This window comes from Chelonia mydas, chromosome 6, assembly GCF_015237465.2.
Source record: "Chelonia mydas isolate rCheMyd1 chromosome 6, rCheMyd1.pri.v2, whole genome shotgun sequence".
NCBI lineage: Eukaryota > Metazoa > Chordata > Testudines > Cheloniidae > Chelonia > Chelonia mydas.
In genome coordinates, this window is record NC_051246.2 from 115,557,925 (window position 1) to 115,579,700 (window position 21,776).

The following is a 21,776-nucleotide window of genomic DNA, read 5'->3' on the forward strand; positions in this document are numbered from 1 at the left end:
ATCCCCCAACCCCACCCCACCTCTCCTGCTGTTCTGCTTTCCACCCCAGGTGATTTCTTTCATGATGATGTGTACTCTGCCCCAGGAACTCCCCTACAGCTGCCTTGCCTCTTTCCCTCTCCCACCTCTCCTTCTGTGGTGCAGCCTCCCCCTGCTTCTAACACCAGCTGCAGTACCCCTTCCCTCTGCTCAGTCTCCTACCTTCTCTCCCCTTTCTCAGGGACACGCACACAGCTGGCTGTCGCTTGTTGCCACAATGGCTTTTTTCACCTTTTATTCTAAAGCAAAAAAAACTCAGAGTAAGTGGAGGAGAGGATCTGCCCAAGACTTAAGGGGTGATCTCCTCTGGGTATTGGGACTGTCTGAGAACATCTATTAGCACTGATACAAGTGTTATTGCAGACAGAAAAAAACAAAGACCCTGCATACAATCTAGTATGTTTGCCCCAGTTGAAACAGGTTTAGAAATAGTCAGAGGTACCTTAGGAATTTCAGAGGAACTCATCCACAGGTGTTGTGATTTAACATTTACATTCAAAATGTTAAATATACTTTTTTTTTAAATCTGAACTTTAATGTAACACTGGCAACTCTTGGGAATCAGTAATAGGCTATGGAGCCTTTCACTTCTAAACCATCAGTTCAAATCCAGCCCAGGTCAGTAGTGTCCAAGTCATTACCATCAGGCTGTTTATGTACCTACTCTGAGTAGAATGAGCTCGTGGTGTCAGCTGAGATCTTGTAGACAAGAGTCTCAAATGAGAAGAGCCACCATCATGATTGGACAGGGCAGACTGGGGGCAGCTTGCCCACCTGCTGTCTGGACTGCCACTGTTTTGTGACTTGCTCTCTAGGGCTGTCAGGCTGGCACCATCTCCAGCAGTGAAAACGTTCTTCACTTACTAAAGCAAACGCAGCTACAGATAATGAGCATCAAAATAACCAATATCCACTTACAGAGGGTAAATGCTTCAGCTTACCCTACAAAATAACCCTCAACCCCTCCCAACAATACATGGTATATTTAAAATAAAAACAGACAAGGAAATAAGTTTCAAATGTGGAGGACTAAGCCTCTAACAATTTTAAGGTAGGTCAGTTTTCAGGCTTAGAAATCTTGATGATATCCCTTTAATGATGAACTAGAGCAGTGGTTCTCAAACTTTTGTAGTGGTAACCTCTTTCACACAGCAAGCCTCTGAGTGCAACTCCCTCCCCTTATAAATTAAACACACTTTTTTTTAATATTTAAGACTATTAGAAATGCTGGAGGTGAAGCGGGGATTGGGGTGGAGGCTGACAGCTCGCGATCCCCTGAGGGATCTCTACCCCCAGTTTCAGAGCCCCTGAACTAGAGAAAGGGTCTAGTTCATCATTAAAGGGATTTAATTTAACCTGGCACCTTACAGTGTCTTGCTGAGCTCCCTCAACTCCCACCAACTTCAGTGTCTTCAGCACCTGCAAAATCTGACCCTCACTTAAAGCCAAAATTATAATTAATAGTTTTACCCTGCAAATTCACTAAGAGTAAGAGTGTGACGTTACAATCTGCCCTTTGTGAGGAGTGGCATGTAGCTATGTCCCACAAGCAGACCAGAGAATGAATTCTGTCCGTGTTCCTCCCCTGTGTTCCCCCATTGCTCTGGGGAGGGAGGAAGTTATTTCACTTGTTTCATGGAGCAGCTCACTCCCAGCTATGCACCTATCCAGTAACTCTAGCCAGTCCCCTCCCACTTGCACAGGAAGGGACTGGAGTGGAAGGGTCAGGCAAGAAGTAGCCACTACTTGTACTTCCCACCACAGCCTGAGTCACAATCTGAGCAGGGTCCAGCAAGGGATTTTTACTCTTCCTTTCTCTTTTCTACAAATGAGTGACAATCTGCCATAAACTCTTTCTCGTCATTAAAGTTCTCAGAGGAAAGGTTTAATTTTAGAGACTTTTTTTTTTTTTTAAGTGAAATATGAGCAGGATTTCACACAAAACTGCACTGAGTTGTTGCAACAAACATTTTACCTCCTCTTTCCCATTTTACATTTTATAATTTTATTTCATGTTTTAATTTAATCACTCCAGTATTTTTGCCCTACAGCTTTATTCCACCAATAAGTTCCAGGTAGAAACCCTTGAGGAATTAGGATTTTTGTTACCGTCTTCTATACGCTTCTTTAGAATGGGACCTTCACTTATTCATCACTGTAGCTGGTTCTCTTTCCTGATTCACATTGCTAATTTGCAGACTAGTAGCAAATTTCTAAATTTTCTTAAATTTTATGCGTGGTCTATGTCTGGAGCTTAATAAATTGTTGAGTCTTTTGGTTTTTGTTTGTTTGTTTATTTTTATTACCAGCATCAAGGATTACAACCAAATCAGTAAATAATAATAAGTACAAAAACAAGATGTCTTGATGACCTGCAGCATTATGAAGCACACTGCAGTAACTATAGCATATGTGCCATTACATAACATGCTCTGAAGTGACAGGATAAACCAGAAATGTAACGAATGGGCATGAAATTGACTTATCCATGGTTACAGGTGAAAATGATTAGAGAAGCCTGAATATACACTTAATCTATAGATTAATAAAACCTTAGGAAGTCTGATCATCCATCTACGGAAGCGCTGGAACACAAATTTGTCGATAAAAATTATGAATACATTTATGAAATTTCCGTTCTTGCTAAACAAGTTTAAATTTCTATGATCGGCAATTGTAACTGCTAAAAAATATAAACCTACTTTACCTGTGACAGCTGTCATATTTTATCCCCCTTTAGAAATCATTCTTAAGTATAGAACAGTAGAGATGTTATATGTAAAGGAGTTGGAACTTTAAAAATAATCACTCAGTAAAGCAATAGAAATGTATGAAATGAGGTGAAGTTTTGCTTTTTTTTAAAACTGTGTGTGTAATTTTGCCTGTTTATTAGAATACAAACTAATTACAATAGGCTATTTGAATATCTAAAGACAGAACTCTACGATTTTTGTTAAAACAGACAAGATAGAGCAATGTCAAAATGCCCGGACAAAGCTGATTTAAAAAACAAACCAACAGCCTTTCCTTCCACTCGTGTTTGGAGTGTTGGACATTGGCATATTTGAAGGGTGAGTTAAAACATCTTTTTTAAAAAAGGTTTTATGTCCTGATTTTATTTCTTTAAGACAATTGTAAGTAAAAAGATATCTGAAGTGGCTTATATTAGTCATGTTGCTGCACATCCAACAGTTTCAATACAAAGAAAATTCAAAGTGCAAGAGATGCAGGATAATGCAAAAATGTGTGTGAATAAGAAAAGTAAAACTGCAGTTTTATTAGGTAACAGTAAAAAAATACTAATGAAGCACCATAGAAAACTGAACAATTTACAAAGCAAAACATTTTTTCCTCTGTGATTCATTGCTTGTGTAATGCCTTGGCAGTCATCTTTGTTTTCAGTAACAGAATGCTAACAGTGCAAAGAGAGAAAAGCAAAAGTATATTTTATAAATCCTACATATAAAATCTGGATTTGAATAAACTCATCTACAACTTGCTAGCTTAAAAAAATATGTAAAATCTTTATACACCATTCTATTTACCCAAAGCAATTTTTGAACTGCAAAAATTCCAAAACTATACATTTCTGTAAATATACACAAAGATTGTTAGACTGATTTCATTCTGTTGCCTTGTCCCTGCCCCCGCACATACAGCACATTAAAATCCTTAATATACACTTTGGTAAACCTGTCTCATGCCAAAAACACTTTTCATTACAAGACGTACTGCAAAACATACTTGCACTTTAATATTTCAAAAGTTAAACATGAAACTCTTTTGGTTCATGAAAAGTTAATTCTACAGAGAATTTACAATAATGCAGGGTTATTTTTTTTCCTCTTCTCCCCACAACAGCGTCTTACTGAATCTGGAGCTGTCTACCACTGATAAAGTGTCTAACATCAGAAACAGCTGCCACTCCCTGGGAAGCTTACAGGGTAAGTGGAGAATAATGAGCAGCAAGCACCAGCAGAACAAAAGAAAATCCATCTTTATTTACCAACTGCTGCATGCTTGTTGCTGCATCAAACTCATTCAAAGCCAACACCACACCCTCTAATTCGTAACAGACTGTATTTAAGCAGTCTTTGCTTAAAATATTTTATCTAAACTCACGCATACACAGAGGATTTTTTAAAAAAGAATTAGATTAATAAAGCAAGAATCGAACAAGTTTACAAAAAGTACAGGTTTGACGGTTAACTTTTTAATGCCCCAAGCTAACTAGAACCTGCTTAGAAGCTTTGGGGGAAAAACAAGCCCACAATTATATTAAATGTACTAGAGTGACTATCAGGAAACTATGGACAAATAATGTATTATTTATTCTGCTCTGAGCATCAAAAAGCACCTTTATTAATGGACAAAACGAACACACTAAATATTACATACAGAGAAAATTATAATGCACTCCTTGATTGCACACATTACTATCTGAGTGCAACATGAACGTTATGCCAAATGCAGTACTAATGTTTCGCCAGTCAAAGAAACAGAATGACTCATTTATAAAACTTCAATGGAAGCAAAGAGTGGTCTGCATCCTGTCTGCCCAATAAGGCTTCAGCAAAACAGATGCCAGCTTCCTTAAAGATGTGAAGTTTTTAAAAACATGCCATCTCATGTGCACTGGTGTGACTGAAAAACGGGATGTGGATTTACAACTAGTGTCTGCTGTTCAAGCAAATTCTGTCCATTCACTTTAAAATCAACTTTATTAAAACCAAGACAGATTCTTTTGTTGGAAAGGGTTTGACAACCCTCCTTGTGGTGGTGGGTTTTTTTGTTTGTTTTTTTTTAAAATAGAAGCAAGCAGTTTTCAGACAGGGAATTAGTTTCACATCACATGTACATTTGATGCTTATAAATTAGAGAAGTCAGTTATGCCAAACAAAATATGTGTTGTAACTTTTTTAATTTCTATTTTGTTTCCCTCAGTTGATATGCCTCCTTTTTCTCCCCCTGAACTAACTGTCAAAACAGTATTTGGGTTTAGGGAGCTTGGGAAAAAAAATAAAATGTATGCTAATGTCTTTCCCAATATGCTCACTAAGAGGCGAGGACCTCTGGTTTGTCTGCCTATTCACAGGAGTACAGAAGGGGGCCAGTGCTTTGATTATTTTTGGGTCACACTCTGGATGTGTTCTCAGCCTTTGCCTCCAGCATACAGCTGCGGACACTTTGGCTGTGCCCTGAATCTCAATGAGCCAGCTCAGACTGCAGTCAAGGGTGCTCCCCAATAGGGAGGTCAAGCCTGAGTCAGCAGACTGTCTGCACCAGACTGGCGCTCCACAGCTTATCCCAGCTCTTTTTCCTTTCACTGACCATATATGGCAGTCCACTGTCACAACAAGCTAATTCAGTGCAAGGCAAATCTGCTCACTGCTTTATTCTTACTCATTTTCCGTGCAGCTGGATAGTAGTACATTACATTTAAGGCCCTACAGCAGCCTGCATGACAATGATTGACATTATTGCCAACAGGTTAAGAAGAAATGCCTCTGCCTCTAGTGTGGCTCTGATTATCCTAAAACTACTACTGTTTCTCACGGTCACACAAAGCTACAATATATGGCACCTGCTTAATTATCATATCTTCAGGGAATTTGAAGAGGGGGGAGGGAAGCTGGAGGAGGGGCAAAGGGGACTGATTAAATGGTCTCGAGTTCAGAGCCGCACTTAAAAAAAAATCTTCACACTGTACTCAAGTAGAAGCCCATTAAAAACAACCAAACAGCAACTTATGTTCATCTGGTTTCACACATCTCTAGATTATTTTTTAAAAAAACCAACGCCACATCTCTCACATAGGGCCACAGCTACAAAACAATACGACAAATTATTTGGAGGAACTAGCAAAACAAAGTTACCAAGATTGCTTTAGAAGCTATGTTGGTCTTTAAATATATGGACAGTGTAAATACAAACATTAATTAGGGGACCAAAAGATGCTCTGAATCATAAAGCTAGCTTGTGTGCACACTGGACACCTATGAGACATCAAAATAAAGAACATGGGGAAACAGACATTGATTATGACTTATTCAGGCACCATTTTCACATAAAAGATGGACGGTGACTGATTTTTACATTTTATATATACTTAAAGTTTTAAGAACACCCAAGTTCAAAACTAGGCATCATCCAACAAGCAACACCCTGATCTGTATCAGAATATCTATACTCTATACCACAGCATTTCAGTTTTACTTCATAGTATATTTGAAACACAGGGTTGGGTTTTTTTGGTTTGTTTTTTTGTGGGGTTTTTTTGCAGCGTTTTGTTTAGAAGGTCAAAAATGTTGCCATCCTGCTTACAGTAATCAATTTAAGCAATGCCAGATATTCCCAAAGGAGTCCAAGAGAATTAATCAGCATACAAAACTCCTTACTCCTACCTTTGGCACAGCTTACTCAGGCTAGTCCTAACCTACAGCTGTCTCTAGTGAGAAAAGATGCAAATGAAGTTTCATTAAACACTGCAATTTTAAGGATAGCTACATAAATTATAAGAAAGGATACACTGAGCTCTTAAAGTACGGTAAAAACAATCAGAGTGAACTTTGTCTCCATTACGCCATGGTGGAAGTAAAAGGGCTAAAAAGAAAGCTATCAGAAGCCATGCAATGTAATTTTAAAACTTTTCCATAACACAATATGATCAGCAATTACAGCATTTTAAAAACGAAAACATGCAAGTAAGAAGTGCCATAGTGTATTACTTTGTTTTTGACAAGTGCCTTTATGTATTTTAACAACAGAACAAAGGCCAGAGGCATCAAACTGAATTAAATGTATTTTGAACCATTTTTTCCCAATGTTTTAGTTAGACTTTAAGGGGGACATGTCCAAAAGCACTTAAGCAAACAAGCCCCACTGACATTTGAAAAGCCTCTTGATTTTTCAGAAGAGTTGCGCACCTATAACTTCACCATGACTTCAGCTGGATTTGTGGGTGATCAGCACTTCTCTAAATCAGGCCCCAAATACGTATAAACATAACCAATTGTTTGTGACGGGTGTGACATAATCCCCAAACAGCATAATGAGCACTAGTAAAATAAACAAACTTTGCTGGAGTTTTTGGACACCCATGGACTTGTCTAAACAAAGTCTAAAGGCCTTGGGTAGCCATGAAGATTGACACACGCCATGCCTACACTGCAAACTTTTGCTGCCACAAGTTACCTCGACATAAAGCTGCCGCAGTTAGTATATGGCTTGTACATGTGCATACTTGGTTCCTTGAGTCTATGCTGCATGTACTCACCAGGAGCGCTTGTGTCAACTCACAGGGTGTGGTGCAGCATGAGTAGGTAACCCAGTGTGCATCTCACTACCATACAGCACACACTCGTTTGAGAAGTTTTAGCAATGCATGATGGGGCAGAGACAAGTCACACAGGGGTGACTGGGAGCAATGGATCAACTTCCCAGCATCCAACTGGCTCCGTCTCATAATGTCATTTATATCCCATAATTTTCATGATTTTTTTAAAAAAATCCCATGAACTTGCATGGCCCTCCTCGCTGTCCACCATCTCGGACAGAAGCACTGAGCCTGCACAGCTCTACACTACTGCAATAAGTATAGCAAACACAGGACACACAATCCTCCAGTATTTTCAGAGCTGCAATGACAAACGAATCAACAGAGAACATAAGGATTTCTTGGAGGACAGATGGCTGTGAGACACAGTGAGAACCAATTCAAGACTGCTAGTGGCATTCACGGAGCAGCTGCAGACAGTGGTGCTTCTGGGCCTGAGAAACAAGCACTGACTGGTGGGTTCACATCATAATGCAGGCCTGGGACAATGAGCAGTGGCTACAGAACTTTCAAGGCCACATTCCCGGATGTGTGTGCTGAGCTTGCCCCAGCCCTCCAGCACAGGGACACCAAAATGAGAGCTGCACTTACAATGGAGAAGCAAGTTGCAATGACGCTGTGGAAACTTCCAATGCTGGATTGCTACTGGTCAGCGCGAAATCATTTTGGAGTTGGAAAATCCACTGTGGGGCCCATTGTCATGCAAGTGCGCAGGACCATTAATCATCTCCTGCTATGCAGGATTGTGACTCTCAGCAATGTGCAGGACATACTGGATGGATTTGAAGCAATGGAGTTCCTGAATTGAGGTGGAGCAACGGATCGCACACACATCCCTATTTTGGCACCAGACCACCTTGCCACAGAGTACAGCAACAGAAAGGGCTACTTTTCTGTTGTTACGCAAGCATTCAGGGATCACTGGGGACGCTTCACTGACATTAGTGTTAGCTGGTCAGGGAAGGTGAGTAACACTACCATCTTTAAGAACACATGACTGTTCAAAAAGTTGCAAGCAGGGACTTTCTTTCCTGAATAATGAAAATGCTGAAATGTCAACAGTGATCCTCAGGCACTGAGCATACCCTTTGCTCCCCTGATTCATGAACTGTACACTGGCCACCTCGACAGCACCAAAGAAAGATTCAACTACCAGCTCAGAAGATGCAGAATAACAGCTGAATGTGCTTTTGGTTGACTGAAGGGATGCTGGTGTTGTTCACTCACATGACTGGATCTCAGTGAAGAAAACATTCCAGTGGTTATAGCTGCTTGCTGCGTCCTGCATAATAGCTGTAAAGCAAAGCAGGGGAAGTTGCCACTGGAGTGGAGGTGAAGCGGTGTCTGCTGTGTTTGAACAGCCAGACACAAGGGCTATTAGAAGAGCTCACTGTGGAGCTGTATGGTTCAGTGAGGCTTTTAAATACCACTAACAGCGAGCCACAGTGATACCTCCTGGTGTACTGTGCTCTACCTGGCCCTGCTGTTTTGGGGCCTCTTGGGAATTCTACATCTAAGACTATAACACTGCAAATGCACCTGTTGATTCTGTGGTGCATACTGTACATTTTTTATTATTATACTGTGTTTGTCACTGATCCTATGAGTTGTGTTATACAGCACAATAGCAAGTATGTGGGTGCTTTCTGATCTGCTCGGCACTCTGCAGCATATGTTGTGAACTAATGAAGATGAATTATTTTCCAAATAGAATTTTATTCAATAACAAAATTAGTGCAAAGAAAAATCTGTAAAATTTAAAAAGCAAACACATTAAAAACTTAATAAATTAATGGAACTGAACTTAACAAGGGGAGAGACTATTCATGCCCATTTTAGCTACACATACAGCAACCGTGGCTTTCACAGGTCAGTGTATGTAAAGCTGTGGTTGTCCTTACTGTCTCCCAGCATGGAGTGGTAGGGGGAGGGATGCGACCCTGATGTCATGTGCAATGCTGAGGGGCGGTGTAGGGAGGTGCTGCAGTGGAGATCTCCATGGACTGCAAAGGCAGGCAAGCCTGGACCTGTTGAACCTGTAGGTCCACAAAAGTCTACAGCATCTGTGTTTGCTGCCAGAGAAGCCCCATTGTTTCCTGACACACATCCCTCTCCTTTTCCTGTTGGGACTCCCAGGCCTTTCTCCTGACTGCTCTTTCCTTCTCCAGGCTGTCTGCAATATTCACCCTCCAGGCCCTTTGCACACTGTCTGATGCAGCACTGGCTTGCAGGATCTCATTGAACACGTCATCCCGAGTCCTCCTCTTTCTTCTCCTTATCTTGCTCTCGTATTCCGTAGATGTGGAGGGGAAACCCTTCAAGGCCACAACAACAGCAGCTACAGATAACACACACAATGTCAGTACAGTCACAACAGAAAGTGAAAGTTAAGATTCAGAACTCCCTTTCCTTGCTCCCCTGAAGTGTTAAACAAGACATGCTTATTGACAGTTGGTCTTCGGAGTGCTTTGTGCATGGCACCACTCACAGCACAAGCAACGGTGAGTACGGCCCACCAGGGGTGAGGGGAATGGAGAGGAAATTGCTCAGTTGCATGAAACCATGAGTGCAGGGCAATGGCACTGACTACTGGCACCATTTTCCACACATAGTGGTGATTTTAGCAGATATCTCACTCCTGAGGGTAACAGAGGCAGACAGACCACAGCTGCAACTGGCCTCCCAAAGTTGCCCAGGCCCGTATGCTGCTAGCCTGTTTACTGTAACGGAGCCTGCTGAAGTTATCGCCAACTGGCGTAGGAAAGTGTCCTACTGCAGAAGAAGAAATAAAGGCTGCCATCCTTAGAAACCTCTGGGAGAGGACTGCAGAGCACCTCCATGCAAATCTCTCAGGAAGATTCAAGGAACATGTACATAAACAAACTGTGCTGCATGGCCCCCGCTGCCAAACTCTGTAGGGGAATGACAAACAGGTAACGTTACCTCTCATTGTTGCACCGCTACCTCTTCTAGTACAAGTAAATAAATTAAAAGTCGATTGTTGTGTCCTGCTAAGTTAGGGGCACCACCGGCACATCATTGTAATGGGAAAAGCAATTACACACATACCCAAGGTTCCTTCCCCTGTACCAGACTTGCCTATGCTTAACTGGCAGGACCGACTGAACTGTGGTGGAGTCTCACACAGGTCCCAGCTTGCAACACAGCTGGATCCTCTGGTTACGTATCCCTCATCCTGCTCTTCTTCCTTCTCCATCTCCTCCTTGCTGTTCATGCCAAGGGCTTGTGACTCGGGATCCTCGGAGGTATTGATGTTGGCCTGCGGGATGGTGGTTGGGCCTCCGCTAAGTATGGTGTGCAGCTCCTTGTAAAAGTGGCACGTCTGCAGCTTGGCACCAGATTGACTGTTGGCCTCCCTGGCCTTCTGATATGTCTGACACTGTTCCTACACTTTCATGCAACACTGCTTCTGGTCCGTCATACTCTTCTCCTGCATCCACTGTGCAATATGCTCGTATGTGTCAGCGTTTCTACATCTGGTCCATAGCTGTACCTGTAACACCTCCTCTCCCCACAGGCCCAGGAGATCCAATATCACCTGTTTACTCCAGGCAGAAGAGAATGTCTGGAGCGTGTAGCTGGCCTGGTCACTGAGCAGTTGCACACAATGTAGAGCTGCTAGGTGTGCTCGCCAAGCTGGACAATCAGGAAAAGGCATTTCAAAAATTTGTGGGGCTTGAAAGGTGGGGCAAAGGGACCTTCCACTCTGCGTGACCCCTGGTCAGTGGCGTTCACAATTGTGACCAGAGTGGTTAGTGTCAGGCATTGTGGGACAGCTGCTAGCAGACTGTTAGGGTCGACACAAGTAACACAGTGTTTACACTTGCATTGTATTGGCCTCAGTACATTGACCACGGCTCAGTGCTGCTTGAGAAGAAGGTGTTACTGTGTCAATGGAAAAGGGTGCTTACATCGGGCGGGAGACAAATTTAAGTGTAGACACATGCACAACTAGGTCAACACAAGTCGGCTTACATGGACCTAACTTTGTAATTCAGACCAGGCATAAGTTTCTACAACTCCTGGAATAAGTTGCAAGCAGCATTATTCTTAACATGAGTCTTGCACTTATTTGAACTTTGAGTTTATTTAAATAATATACCATATCTAGTATTGTTCTTTAGTGAAATATGTTTAAAGATTCAGAGATCTGGGAGTGGGGACAGGTAGAATGCAAAAAGAAAAGCAAATACAAACCAAAGAAGCATCCCTCGCAATGTATGAAAAACAAAAAAATGAATCAAAAGGCATAATACAAGTTTTAATTCCACACACAGTTTATATATACTGTGCATTGAAGACATTCAGGACAAGCTCTATTAAATGAAATAAAAATTGATTCCTCTTTTCATATAAAAGTTAGTAGAGTCCAAAACATACAAATTAGAATTTTATGGTGCATTTAAACTCTTATGCACTTTGCAAACATTAATCCTCAAAACCACTGTGAGGAAAGTTAAATATTAGCATCCCAAAATTACAGGTGGGGAAAAGAGACAGAGAGGTGAAGTAATTAAATTAAGGCCAGAAAGAGAGAGAGACTGAGAGCGTGTCACAGGTAGAATGAGGGCTCATGATTTCTTGGCTCACACTCCTGGGCTCACACCACTACATCCTGGCTTCATCAAAACTCAACAGAGACTTTGGAGAAAGTGAAAAGAAACGGGAAAAAAAAGAAAGGACTTCAGAAGAACAAAAGGGGTTACTAATGCCTTTAGGGAACAATGGTTTCACTGAAGCATGCATATGAATAAATTTTAGAAACCTGCCATTTTGGAATAGAATGAAATGTTTGCATTCAGCACAACTGCCCAATAATCCACTTGATAATGAAGATAAATGGGTTTACTCCACTCAGCAAATTAGAGGGAGTTGAGAATAAAGACTCAATCCTGCTATCCTTTGGGTTCTGGGTTCTAATCCTGGTTCTGCCACTGATTCACTGTATCATTCTATTACTGGAGTTTTGCATGAGAATGGAAATATTCACCATGAGAATGGAAAGGTCGAACCCTAGCTCCAAGTTGTCCTGAACAATACAGATGTACATCAGAAAGTTACTTTTTGTTTTGTTTTTCAAAGTCAATGAAAAAGTTCAAACTAATTTACAAGTAACAGAATGGACACATTGAAGATAGACTCTGGAAGTCCTGGGTGTATTCCAAACACTCTACATATACATGCAGAAAAACCAAGTTACAAAAACAGGTCAGTGCTATACAGATGCAATACCTAGTCTATAAGAAGCCACATGAGAAAAAGGATGGCCTTTTCCATAGACAAGGCCAACTCTGTTCTCCCCTCCCCAATCCAACACGCTCACTTGTAAGTTTATAAAACCTCTGGAAGCTGATGATGAGGCCAAGATAGTCCTGACTGTCTCATTAACTTGACTATTTAAATGGCTGCCAAGGGAAAATTTCAAGCAATTGCCAGCAAAAAAATTTTAATGCTTGTTATTATCAGGGCATCCCTCCCCGCTTTCAGATTTGGTACTGTACAGATAAGAACAATAGCTCTCTTTCTAACTTAGATTGAGTCACTGCCCTGATGCTCAGTGAGGAAAGCCTCATGGAAGATAAATAGTAGGAATGCCCTGTTTGTTTCAGAGGAGTTATGAGAAGTAAAAATACACACCAGTTGGTTAATGCATTATCAGTGCAAACTGATACTCCATCCCAGCCCTGGCCCCAGGCGTATCAGTGCAAAGTGGCCCTAAAGGGTAGCTGAGGATTCCTCCTATGGAGGATTTGGAGTCAGCCTGCCCAGGATCAGGGAAGCAGAAAAGGTGACTTACAGCCACCCCCAATCTTACTCTCCTCAGTCATGCCAAGTGTAAACTCAGCGCAGCTGCATATGTGCCAGAAACAGGATTATCTACACTAATGTGATGGAACATATCATAGCTGCCTACAGACAGTTTCACTGGAATTCATACCTTTTTTTTTTTCTCTCTTTTTTTTAAATCACCACCACCATCAGCAATCAGTGTCCTTTTGTCACTTTCAGCACAGAAACTACTGACTGAATGGATGTGGAGAAACCTCTGGGGTGGCTTCTTTGGGCTGGGATGAGGCATGTTGTCAGGGTAGCATAGGGCAGCTACGTACCACTACTGCCCCAGGATTCTACCACAAAGCAGAGATCTTCCATCAGCCACCCTTCATAATCCTGGCTCCACTGAAGTCAACAGCAAAACTCTGATTGACTTCAGAGGGGCCAGGATTTAACTCAGTCTTGGGGGAAAAAAATCTCTAATACTCAATAGGAAACATTACTGCATTTTTAGCACACCTAATCTCCATTCTAATGGAGCATCAGCTTCATCCCTAACTGCTCAAAGTCCCAGCCGAGAAAACATCCGATTCACTCTCATGCAAATATACTGCTTACTAAAACAACAGGATGTGAAATATAACTAATTCAGTGGATTGAACAACTGGCTCTACACCAATACAGTATATATTAATGTTCATATTGCACTAACAGCTTAGAATGTTAAAGCTACTTTTGGTTAAATAAAGCAACCAGCTAAGGTGCCTATCCAATTCCAGGGACAGTCAGGATTTTCAGCTGAAGATGCAAAAGCAAAAACTCAAGGGTGAAGGCAGAGGAGAGACAGGACATTTCTTATTTAAAATAAGATCACAGGCATTGCAATTAGAGCAATCCTACAGTAATGAGGATAGGCAGGGGGAGGAAAGAAATTCAGTGGTTCTACCCTCTAAAATTCCCCCCATTCCCAGGGGATACAAAACAAAGGACAAGCTCCCTCCCTCTCCACACACACAGCCCACCCCCCACAATCTAGTAGGGCGTCCAAAATGGCACTTCCTCCACCATAAGGATGTACAGAGATCGGGGTCAGCTGCATGAGCGCCACCTTCCAGAGCACCTGATATCTCAAGTCCAGTGTGGCACATGCACGTGATTCTCCTCCCCATCACACACGCACGTCTTCTACCCCCAGCATGTATCCAGGGAGCCCCCAGGGCAGACCAGGGTTGGTTTTTCCCCCCAACATTTAACATGACAAAAATCACTTGCCTAGGCAGGATATATTTACCCTAATAACTGCACATTCTCCTATGAACATGAAAATGGCTCTCTAGCTAAGTCAGATACCTGTGCTTTAAACATGAGAGAATCAGGAAGCCGTAAATAAAGCTTATGTGAACCTTTCCTGCTGAAGGTCATCTGGGGTAACGCTCCTGCAGAAGGGCATCTGGGACGGCAGTCCTGCCTCAGGGAGTTTTTGCATAGGAAGGTGCACAAAAAAACCCCATGAATCCTGCTTTGCTTAGTGTACGTTTTGGACACATGGCAGATTTCCCCCTCCTCCTCCCGGCACTCCCTGAGCTGATACTGTCATCTCACTGCAGCTGCTAGGGGGGTTTGCTGCTGCCACAGGGGTCAAACCAAGAGAGGCCACCCTGACGATCCTGCTTCTGCCAGCAAGTTAGGTGGGGGAGGGGAGAAGCAAGGTCTGGCAGAGATCAGCCAAGATGTTCCGGCTGCTGTGACTCCGACTGGAATCAGCTGCCCCAGAGAGGATGCTGCTGATAAAATGACAGGATAGGGGTGGGGTAGACGGCCATGCTATCAGACCAGTGGGGTCTCTCCCAGTCTAGGATGCTGCCTCTTCTGCAGTATACCCTAAGTCTCAAAATCCCACAGTCAGGACCACCATGGGTCACCAGAGCACACAGTGGGGTCGGGGGACAGATTGGCTAGAAGGCTTCGTTTTGTTTTTAAAAGTGGGCTTAGCACTGCTCCACATCCAGGGTTTCTTTCCTATCTCTGAAAGCTGCCAGTATAGACTGAGGCAATTTAAATAGCCTGACTATGTCTATGAGAAAACAAATGTCAACTGGGTTCCAATGCAAAGACTGTGGATGGAGTTTGAGAGCTACTCATTTCTGTTCTCACCTACGACTTTGTAGCCCAGCAGAAGGGCTGCCAATTTCTGTAGTGGAAACTCACGAAAGATCAGCTCTGCTATGGAAGCCTTGGCCTGTCCTTTTGTTTAGTGACATTATACATCTGGATTATTCCTATAATTAAACTAAGATTTTAGTCCCTCCACAAAAGTAAATATTGTACAAGCCAAGTTTCAATTTGCATGGTCACTATCAAACCTAAGGACAAGTGAGTACACGTTCAACAGCAAATCTCCACTGTTCATTTCATCCTAACGATAGTAAGGAGGATTGTTTTGATTTGGGGGGGGGGGTATTTGTTTGTGGTTTTTTAAAGGGCTACCTTTTTGCAAAATTGTATTTTTCAAAATTAAGACATATTTGGCACAGAAGAAGGCAGAGAAAAAAACCTTTTCAGTCTCTCCTTTAAAAAACAAAAATTAAACCACTGAAATCATTTTTGGCAACAAAATGATATTTCAGTGAAACACTTTACTAATTACCTAGCACACTTTATGAGTGCTCTGTAAACAACAATAACATCCGAGAAACTCTGCAGTCTCACGCTTCTCATCCTGCACCCCTCGCTTTAGTACGTGAGCATCCGAGTTTAGCCACCTTTCCCTTTCTATGAGAAATGGATGTCCTCCCCCAAAAGAATGACAGGCATTGAATCCTCTAACTACAGTGGCACTAATGGCTGGAACTATTATGAATCCAAAATAAATGTCTCCAATATTATAAGCAAGTTTCCCATTAGCCTCAGATCAAGGGTTTTAAAACTCTCAGGTTAAGGTGTAAAATTTGATTAAAGCAGCATATCTTATAAATTCACCTCCCTTTCTTTTCCTTATTAAAATTACTCCCCAGAATGCGATTTCCATGAAGAAGTGAATCTAAAATTGACAAGAGTCTTATGAAAAGGGAATTTTTGAAAGCCTGCACGGGACTCTTGCAGAAAGCCTAAAAGGTAAAATCTATAGTAGTTTATCACACAAAATCAGCTGCTCTGCAGATCAAGGCTCAAATTCCATGCTTCAGCTGGAATTCCTACAAAGAGGATGGGTAAACAAATTCCTGCATTTTTAATTCTTCGCACTTATTTTTAACAAGAAACAGACTAACTAGAAAGAGAGTTACTATTTTACAGTGTGCACTTAGTTCCTTGATGGGTATGCTTACTCTTGAAGGTAAAATTGGGAAATTATAACAAGCATTTGATAAAAAGGTTGGTTACAAAACAGCTGCCCCCCCAAAAAAAATCTTTGCAGTACTGCAATTGTATGATTGTTTTAAAAGAACAGAGCCAGTATAATTCCCTTTTCCTCTTTACTGAAGTTTAATAAACATTTTTTCTGAGTTACCAATTTTAGGAAAATTGCTGGATAAACACTTGCATTAACCCAGCAGAATGGCTCAGTGCCAAATGTAATGCCAAACTTCCCAGTTGCAAAATGAGCTGTTTTTACACACCAAAGTAACCACACAGCAGGCCTGTGGAGTCTGAAGACAGCTGACAGAGATGACTGTTGCTGTCCCCCCATTGCACCGACATCCATCCAAATACCAACATCTGCTGTGCTACAATTTACTTTTTACACAACATTTAGCAAAACAGTGCCTCTGACTGCAACATCATTAAGGAAGTAACAACAAATAAATCGCGAAGTCCCATCAGACAATTGTAAAATTAAAGCGTAGTTTGTCTTGCATACGCTGAGCTTTAGTTCAGATCTATTTGGACTTCAGAAATAAGCATTGGAATCTGTTTCCTTTTATTAAACACCCAAGCCAAAATTCCATAAATGGTGACAAGTGTAATCCATCATTACAGTGAAAATTATAGTTTTGAGGATATTGACTTGACTCAATAGACCAAAAAGCAGATGTCTGAGAGGCATCCTGGCCTGCCCAGTACAATCTCTGCAATCCAAACTGCTGAAAGGATTACGTTATGCCTTGAAGCAAGAGAAGTGTGCTTTCGTTTCAGGGCCCACTCCCTTTTAGGTGACCTGAGTGCATATTTGGGTTTGTGAAGCAAGGAATTAGCATTCCTAAAAACTGAAGTAGTCCTTGGTGTAAATGCAGCATAAAGTGCAGGGCAAACGCAATCCAATCTGATCACACAAGACCAAGGTGGCATGGTGGGTTAATACACCAATCTTTTTAATTTTGTAGACCTGGGTTCAAATCGGGATTTAAGTTTCTAAGGCCATGTCTATACGAACAGCACTGCAGTGCGCAGCTTTACTGGTACAGCTGCACCGCTGCAGAGTGTCTGATGAAGATGCTCTATGCTGACGGCAAAGAGTTCTCCCGTCAGCATATAAAACCAGCCTCCATGAGCAGCATAAGCTATGTCGGTGGGAGAAGCTCTCCAGCCGACACAACACTGTACACACAATTGCTTATGTCGGTGTAACTTATGTCACTCAGGGGAGTGGAATATTCCCACCCCTGCGTGACATAAGTTTTGCAGACATAGGCTATGTCTACACTATAGCCTAAGTGAAAGCAAGGTTTGGTGGTTTCAGTTTATTTCCCACAGACATCTGTTCACAACACAGAACACAATCTGACAACTGGCAGTCGCTGGTTAGCTGTCTTTCAGGATTGTGCTACCAGGGCTACTGCAAGTCAGATTGGTAGAGCACTGAAAGCCACAGCAGGGTGGGGAGCTTAGAATGTCTGCCCTATGCTTGGCTATTGCTGATAGTGTTTGTCCCTCCTTTTCATAAGCACAAAAAAAAGGGGGGGAAGGCAACAAGTTCTGTCAGTGAAATCCTCATGAGCATAAATTGTGACTTTTTAAACATAAAAAAAGGCACCCAATTGCTTTCATTGTTAGAAGTGTTTGAAATTTTTCATTCAAAACGTTTTTTCAATGAAATATTTTAATGAAAAATGGAAATTTCCACAGGAAACTCACTTTTGATTTCTTTTGGGTTTTATAAAAAAAAATTACATTGAATGTGTTTGTTTTCAGCAGCAACAATATCTGGGTTTTTTCAGTTTTTGATAAAATCCTTAAAGCTTTGAAGAAAAGTTGTTTTTCCATCAAAAAATTTTCTCAGGAAGAAAAAACATTTCCCTACCCAGCTCTAGGCAAAGTGTATTTGCCCACTTCACTAATCGGCTATACCAAACACTCAACTGACGAGTGCAGCAAACTTGACAAAAAGCACCAAAGTCTCCATCACAAAGCACCCTATGTCATCCTATAGAAGCCATACAGCTCTCTCCCTGAATCATGTGGTTAGAACAGACCACAAGGGTCATCTAGTCTAACCCCTGCCAAGATGCAGAGTTTATGTCATGTCTAAACCAGTGGTCCCCAAACTGTGGGGCACGCCCAGAGGAACATTTAGGGAGGCACAGTGCGGGGCTCAGGCCAGCCCCCACGGGGAGGGAGTGCCATCCAGCCCCACCTCCACTCCATCCCCTGCCCAGTTTTGCCCTTATTCCCTCTCTGCCCCCAACCCAGCTCCAGCTCCAGCCCCACTCCGCCCCCTGCTCCGCCCCCAGACCACTTCTGCCCTTATTACCTCTCCACCCCAGCCCAGCTCCAGCCCCAGCCCCACTCCGACCCCTGCTCCGCCCCCAGCTCAGTTCTGCCCTCATTCCCTCTCCACCCTAGTCCAGCTCTGGCCTCAGCCACAGTCACTGCGGACTACGTGGCTATGGGAAGAAGGATAAAGGAGTTGGAGGCGCAAGTGGTGTTCTCGTCCATCCTCCCCGTGGAAGGAAAAGGCCTGGGTAGGGACCGTCGAATCGTGGAAGTCAACGAATGGCTACGCAGGTGGTGTCGGAGAGAAGGCTTTGGATTCTTTGACCATGGGATGGTGTTCCATGAAGGAGGAGTGCTGGGCAGAGACGGGCTCCATCTTACGAAGAGAGGGAAGAGCATCTTTGCCAGCAGGCTGGCTAACCTAGTGAGGAGGGCTTTAAACTAGGTTCACCGGGGGAAGGAGACCAAAGCCCTGAGGTAAGTGGGAAAGCGGGATACCGGGAGGAAGCACAGGCAGGAATGTCTGTGAGGGAAGGGCTCCTGCCTCATACTGGGAATGAGGGGCGATCAACAGGTTATCTCAAGTGCTTATATACAAATGCACAAAGCCTTGGAAACAAGCAGGGAGAACTGGAGGTCCTGGTGATGTCAAGGAACTATGACGTGATTGGAATAACAGAGACTTGGTGGGATAACTCACATGACTGGAGTACAGTCATGGATGGTTATAAACTGTTCAGGAAGGACAGGCAGGGCAGAAAAGGTGGGGGAGTAGCATTGTATGTAAGGGAGCAGTATGACTGCTCAGAGCTCCGGTACGAAACTGTGGAAAAACCTGAGTGTCTCTGGATTAAGTTTAGAAGTGTGTGCAACAAGAGTGATGTAGTGGTGGGAGTCTGCTATAGACCACCGGACCAGGGGGATGAGGTGGATGAGGCTTTCTTCCGGCAACTCAAGGAAGCTACTAGATCGCATGCCCTGATTCTCATGGGTGACTTTAATTTCCCTGATATCTGCTGGGAGAGCAATACAGCGGTGCATAGACAATCCAGGAAGTTTTTGGAAAGCGTAGGGGACAATTTCCTGGTGCAAGTACTAGGGGAGCCAACTAGGGGGGGCGCTTTTCTTGACCTGCTGCTCACAAACCGGGTAGAATTAGTGGGGGAAGCAAAAGTGGATGGGAATCTGGGAGGCAGTGACCATGAGTTGGTTGAGTTCAGGATCCTGACGCAGGGAAGAAAGGTAAGCAGCAGGATACGGACCCTGGACTTCAGGAAAGCAGACTTCGACTCCCTCAGGGAACAGATGGCCAGGATCCCCTGGGGGACTAACATGAAGGGGAAGGGAGTCCAGGAGAGCTGGCTGTATTTCAAGGAATCCCTGTTGAGGTTACAGGGACAAACCATCCCGATGAGTCGAAAGAATAGTAAATATGGCAGGCGACCAGCTTGGCTTAATGGTGAAATCCTAGCGGATCTTAAACATAAAAAAGAAGCTTACAAGAAGTGGAAGGTTGGACATATGACCAGGGAAGAGTATAAAAATATTGCTCGGGCATGTAGGAAAGATATCAGGAGGGCCAAATCGCACCTGGAGCTGCAGCTAGCAAGAGATGTCAAGAGTAACAAGAAGGGTTTCTTCAGGTATGTTGGCAACAAGAAGAAAGCCAAGGAAAGTGTGGGCCCCTTACTGAATGAGGGAGGCAACCTAGTGACAGAGGATGTGGAAAAAGCTAATGTACTCAATGCTTTTTTTGCCTCTGTTTTCACTAACAAGGTCAGCTCCCAGACTGCTGCGCTGGGCATCACAAAATGGGGAAGAGATGGCCAGCCCTCTGTGGAGATAGAGGTGGTTAGGGACTATTTAGAAAAGCTGGACGTGCACAAGTCCATGGGGCCGGACGAGTTGCATCCGAGAGTGCTGAAGGAATTGGCTGCTGAGATTGCAGAGCCCTTGGCCATTATCTTTGAAAACTCGTGGCGAACGGGGGAAGTCCCGGATGACTGGAAAAAGGCTAATGTAGTGCCAATCTTTAAAAAAGGGAAGGAGGAGGATCCTGGAAACTACAGGCCAGTCAGCCTCACCTCAGTCCCTGGAAAAATCATGGAGCAGGTCCTCAAGGAATCAATCCTGAAGCACTTACATGAGAGGAAAGTGATCAGGAACAGTCAGCATGGATTCACCAAGGGAAGGTCATGCCTGACTAATCTAATCGCCTTTTATGATGAGATTACTGATTCTGTGGATGAAGGGAAAGCAGTGGATGTATTGTTTCTTGACTTTAGCAAAGCTTTTGACACGGTCTCCCACAGTATTCTTGTCAGCAAGTTAAGGAAGTATGGGCTGGATGAATGCACTATAAGGTGGGTAGAAAGCTGGCTAGATTGTCGGGCTCAACGGGTAGTGATCAATGGCTCCATGTCTAGTTGGCAGCCTGTGTCAAGTGGAGTGCCCCAGGGGTCGGTCCTGGGGCCGGTTTTGTTCACTATCTTCATTAATGATCTGGAGGATGGTGTGGATTGCACTCTCAGCAAATTTGCGGATGATACTAAACTGGGAGGAGTGGTAGATACGCTGGAGGGCAGGGATAGGATACAGAAGGACCTAGACAAATTGGAGGTTTGGGCCAAAAGAAATCTGATGAGGTTCAATAAGGATAAGTGCAGGGTCCTGCACTTAGGACGGAAGAATCCAATGCACCGCTACAGACTAGGGACCGAATGGCTAGGCAGCAGTTCTGCGGAAAAGGACCTAGGGGTGACAGTGGACGAGAAGCTGGATATGAGTCAGCAGTGTGCCCTTGTTGCCAAGAAGGCCAATGGCATTTTGGGATGTATAAGTAGGGGCATAGCGAGCAGATCGAGGGACGTGATCGTTCCCCTCTATTCGACACTGGTGAGGCCTCATCTGGAGTACTGTGTCCAGTTTTGGGCCCCACACTACAAGAAGGATG

At 43.2% G+C, this 21,776-nt stretch overlaps 1 protein-coding gene across 8 annotated transcripts in view; it reads right to left on the reverse strand.

Moving 5' to 3' along the window:
- AKT1 (AKT serine/threonine kinase 1) overlaps window positions 1-21,776 on the reverse strand; it is a 116,021-nt gene that overhangs the window by 63,836 nt on the left and 30,409 nt on the right. For 4 of the 8 annotated variants that reach the window (XM_043548572.1, XM_043548574.1, XM_043548575.1 and 1 more), the window contains exon 2: window positions 202-278. The exons of the other annotated variants lie outside the window; for them this stretch is intronic. In XM_043548572.1, the coding sequence (XP_043404507.1) occupies window positions 202-278 (77 nt within the window). The remainder of the gene's footprint in view (window positions 1-201; window positions 279-21,776) is intronic. 8 annotated transcript variants of the gene reach the window in all.